General features: G+C 38.9%; 1 protein-coding gene across 1 annotated transcript; it reads left to right on the top strand.

Moving 5' to 3' along the window:
• Positions 1–2,145: 2,145 nt before the first annotated feature.
• On the top strand, positions 2,146–2,853 carry LOC109396491 (olfactory receptor 51H1-like; the record flags this gene model as incomplete). Its single annotated transcript, XM_019668353.1, has 1 exon — positions 2,146–2,853. A coding segment is annotated over one exon (708 nt), but the record flags the coding sequence as incomplete, so codon positions are not given.
• Positions 2,854–4,354: the final 1,501 nt, after the last annotated feature.

Raw genomic sequence — 4,354 nt, 5'->3', positions numbered from 1 at the left:
TGAATGTCAACTGTAATTGAAAAAATAATAATAATAAAAGAAATTTCTGTTTCTTGAATTCCCTGTAATCCACCAGTCACTGAGATCATCTATGTTCTTTCCATTTCCTCTGTCCTTACATAATTCAGGAGAAGCGTATTCTCTGGACTTCCCCTTTACTCTTTCCTTTGGAAATGTGTCCACTCTCATAACCTCCAGCCAACATGCAGATAATTTTCAGATAAATAATTTTATAGGAAAGCTATATCACAATTGTTGAGTCCTTCTTCTAAATGCCTACTGGATATTCCCACCTTAAATTTCCATAGACAGTTTAAATTCACCATGTCAAAGAATAAACTCATCACTTCAATCTCTATCCCATGACAAAATAGGTTCAATTTCTGAGTTCTGTCTTTTGGATAATAGTGTCATCATCTACCACATGATATACCACCATCTTTGTAATTTTCAGGTATTCCTCTCCCTCATCTTGGGTATAATTTTTTTTAAAGATTTTTATTGGGGAATTTGGGTGATGGGAACAGTGTTGGGGAATTGGGGGAAGGGGAACAGACAAGTTGCTGTCCTTTTTTGTTCTTCAGTCTAGTTGTGGAGGATGTTGCTTCACTGGCCCAAGTTGGCACCATCATTGCGCTCTTCTCTGGCGAGGCAGATCAGTCGCCGGCCTCTGGACGGCTGCTCAGTGCGGCTGCTGGCTGCTCACGCTGGCTGCTGGCTAAATACAGTAGCCCATGGCAACCCACTGCCACAGGGGCTGCAGCCTACGCCATCGCCAGCGACTCACGGCAGCCCAGCTCCAGGTTGAACTATTGTTCAGCATCTTAGCTGTAGAGGGCAGTGTCACTGGCCCTCATATGTGGGATCCAAACCGGGCCCTCTGGCGTCCCGAGCCAGTTCTTAACCAACGCGCCACTCGGCCGGCCCCGGTATAATTTCTTTATAGCTCAAAGTGTCTTGATTCTTACTCTGTCCAGGTTACCTCAGCATATGTATTGTCCTTACTATGTCCTCAGACAAGAACTTCTATTTTTAATCCAGAAGTGGAACCTCCACACTGCCTTCCATAGCGGCTGCACCAACCTGCATTCCCACCATCAGTGTTTGAAGGTTCCTTTTTCTCCACAGCCTCTCCAACACTTGTTATTATTTGTCTTGTTGATAATAGCCATTCTAACCAGTATGAGGTGATATTTCGTTGTGGTTTTTATTTACATTCCTCTGATGATTAGTGATATTGAGCATCTTTTCATATGTCTATTAGCCTTCTGTATGTCCTCTTTGGAGTAATGCTTATTCAGGTCCTCTGACCATTTTTTAATTGGATTCTTTGTATTTTTGTTGTTGATTTGCATGAGTTCCTCATATATTTTGGATATTAGCCCCTTATTGGAGGTGTTTTTGCAAATATCTTCTCCCATATCACATTAAAAAGCCATAGAGCCAAATACTTCTCAAGCTACATAATCTCCAAAGCTAAATTATTCTAGCATAAGGAAGATACTAAAAAATAGAAATGTATTGAAAAAGAAGCTGAATAAGGGGAATAAAGACCAACAAAACACTTATGCATAGTGAGCAGGAGAATATTTAGCTTGAGGAAATGGAACAAAAGTATGACCATAGGGTGGATGAAAATACGACGTCTGTCAATCAAGTTCACGAACATGTTGAAATGATGTTGTTAACTTTTTTGATATCAGAGAGATTATTTATTATTAATTTGTACCAACTGCAACTGGACAAAAAGTTAATCAAGTTTACTATTTGGAAGTGCTGAAAAGGCTGTGTGAAAAAATTAGGTGAAAATGACCTGAACTTTTCACCAACAATTCATGGCTTTTGTATCACGACAATGCACCAGCTCACATGGCACTGTCTGTGAGGGAGTTTTTAGTCACTAAACAGATAACTGTATTGGAACACACTACATACTAGCCTGATCTGGCCCCTAATGACTTCTTTATTTCCCCAAAGGTAAAGGAAATCTTGAAAGGAAGACATTTTGATGACATTCAGGGTAATATGTTGACAGCTCTAATGGCTATTCTAGAAAAAGTTCCAAAATTGCTTTGAAGAGTGAACTAGGCACTGGTGTTGGTGCATAGCTTCCCAAGAAGAGTGTTTTGAAGGTGACTGTAGTGATTTAACTACAAGTCCATCACCTTTGATGCCTGCCTTGTTCAGATGTACTTCATCCACACCTTCTCAGCCATTGAGTCTGGTGTTCTGGTGGCCATGGCCTTTGATCGGGTTGTAGCAATCTGGAACCCCCTCAGGTACAGCACCATCCTAACTAATGGTGTTGTCTGCAGAACAGGGGTAGTCATCTTGACAAGGGCAGTCTGTGTGGTCTTCCCTGTGCCTTTTCTCATCAAGCGGCTCCCCTTCTATGGCTCCAACATCCTCTCCCACTCCTTCTGCCTCCACCAAGATGTCATGCGCCTTGCCTGTGCCAGCACCCGTGTCAACAGCCTCTATGGCCTCATTGCTGTCATCTTCACCAAGGGCTCTGACTCCCTCTCCATCCTCCTTTCCTATGTGTTCATACTCCGAACAGTAATGGCCATAACCTCAGGGGAGGGCCGGCTGAAGGCACTCAACACCTGTGTTTCACACATCTGTGCTGTACTCATCTTCTATGTACCACTCATCGGGGTGTCTGTCATTCATCGTTTTGGAAAGCACCTTTCACCGCTGACTCATGCCCTCATGGCTAATGCCTACCTTATTGTACCCCCTGTGCTAAACCCCATAGTCTATACTGTGAAGACCAAGGAGATACGAAGGAAGATCATCCAGATATTTGTTCAAACCAAGATCACTGCAGAGGGTCAGGGTCTGCCTGTTTGAGAGAGGAAGAATCTATTCTGTAAAAGCTCTTATGGCTATGAAAAATAAAGGTTTATATATTTTTTTCACATTACTGTGTGATTTGAATAGGGCAAAGATAGATTTGCCTGTTCTCAGAGCATACTTTCTTATTCCTGTGCTAAACTGCCTTTTGTTCAGTACAGAAAGAGTGACATTAATGGGAGCCATTCAATGTACTGTCCTGTATCCCTGCATTTTTGAGTTGGCATATAACAGCTGAAGGCAGGGAATATCACTCATTCCATTTTGTAATAATGCTTTTGCACAGAAATATTTCATTCATTTTATGCTTTTTAAATTAAAGCTCATTAAATTTGATTTAGTTTAACATTCTAGCTTTAGAGTTATGAATGGCCTGCATTGGCTTAATATGGGAAAAAAATGAACTATACTTATTAAATAATAAGAGAACACCAGGGGATAATACATTATTAAATAATATATGAATCAGAAAAATGATGACATTTCAGGATTAAGAATATAAATGTATACAATTGAGGAGGGGCCAACTATGTTGTATAATTTAGGATCAAAAATTAAGGGTGAGTTTTAACTTTTCTGTGTGTGACTCTTTCCTTCTCATAACTGTAATTTTTAATTTTGAAAATGGAAATGATATCACTTGGCATCTAGTATTGTTACAAAATTAAATTTAATCATATAAATACAATTATTTGTAAACTTAGAAATGCTGTGAATCTATAAGAAGTGTTTAAAAATATCAAATGTAAGAGAACTTATATTTATAGACTGGCCATTAATTAGAAGAAACAGTGCCAGAGCCTTCTACGTGTTATCTTATTTGATAATTACAGCATCCCTGTGAGGGAGGCTGTAATGTACTGTTTCCAGATGAAGATATGAGGCACAGAGCCACTCATTTGTTGGCCAAGGCTCATGTAGGCAGATTTCCTGGAGAATGTTGGAAATCACCTATGTCGCTGGAGTTAGATAAAATGAGTTAGGCTGAGTGGGGTAGACACTCATAATAAAGGTTTAAAGAATCATTATGGATTTTGTTTGAAAGCAAACTAAGTATAGGAAATACAAAGAACAAAGGCACGTGTATACACTGAGCTATTTGTACTCCCTAACATGGTCAAAATGACTTTTTCTAATTTACTGTTTGATTGTTAAAAATCTATGATAAAAGATTCTTTGTGACTTGAGCAGTGTCATTATCTATTACTCAAATGAGTATCAAGTTTAGAAGTTTGTTAGTGCAGACCTTAGGTTGGTTAAGATTAATTTAGTAAGTGTATGTATGCAAGAAATGAATATTTTCATTTTAATATTGCTTTCAGGTTCAAGAGGCCTTACTGAATTAATCTTAGATAGTTTCATTAAAATAAGCTTTATTTTTTAATTCTATAAGAAACAAAAGCACATTGCAGACATTTAACAAAATCATAAAGTATAAATAGCATTTAAATATTCTGGACTATGCAGGGAGAGTTGAGCCCTATCACTCCTGGAAGCT

This window comes from Hipposideros armiger, unplaced genomic scaffold (assembly GCF_001890085.2).
Source record: "Hipposideros armiger isolate ML-2016 unplaced genomic scaffold, ASM189008v1 scaffold_525, whole genome shotgun sequence".
Lineage (NCBI taxonomy): Eukaryota > Metazoa > Chordata > Mammalia > Chiroptera > Hipposideridae > Hipposideros > Hipposideros armiger.
The sequence above is the reverse complement of the archived record's forward strand: the minus strand, read 5'-3'. Positions and strand labels throughout refer to the sequence as shown.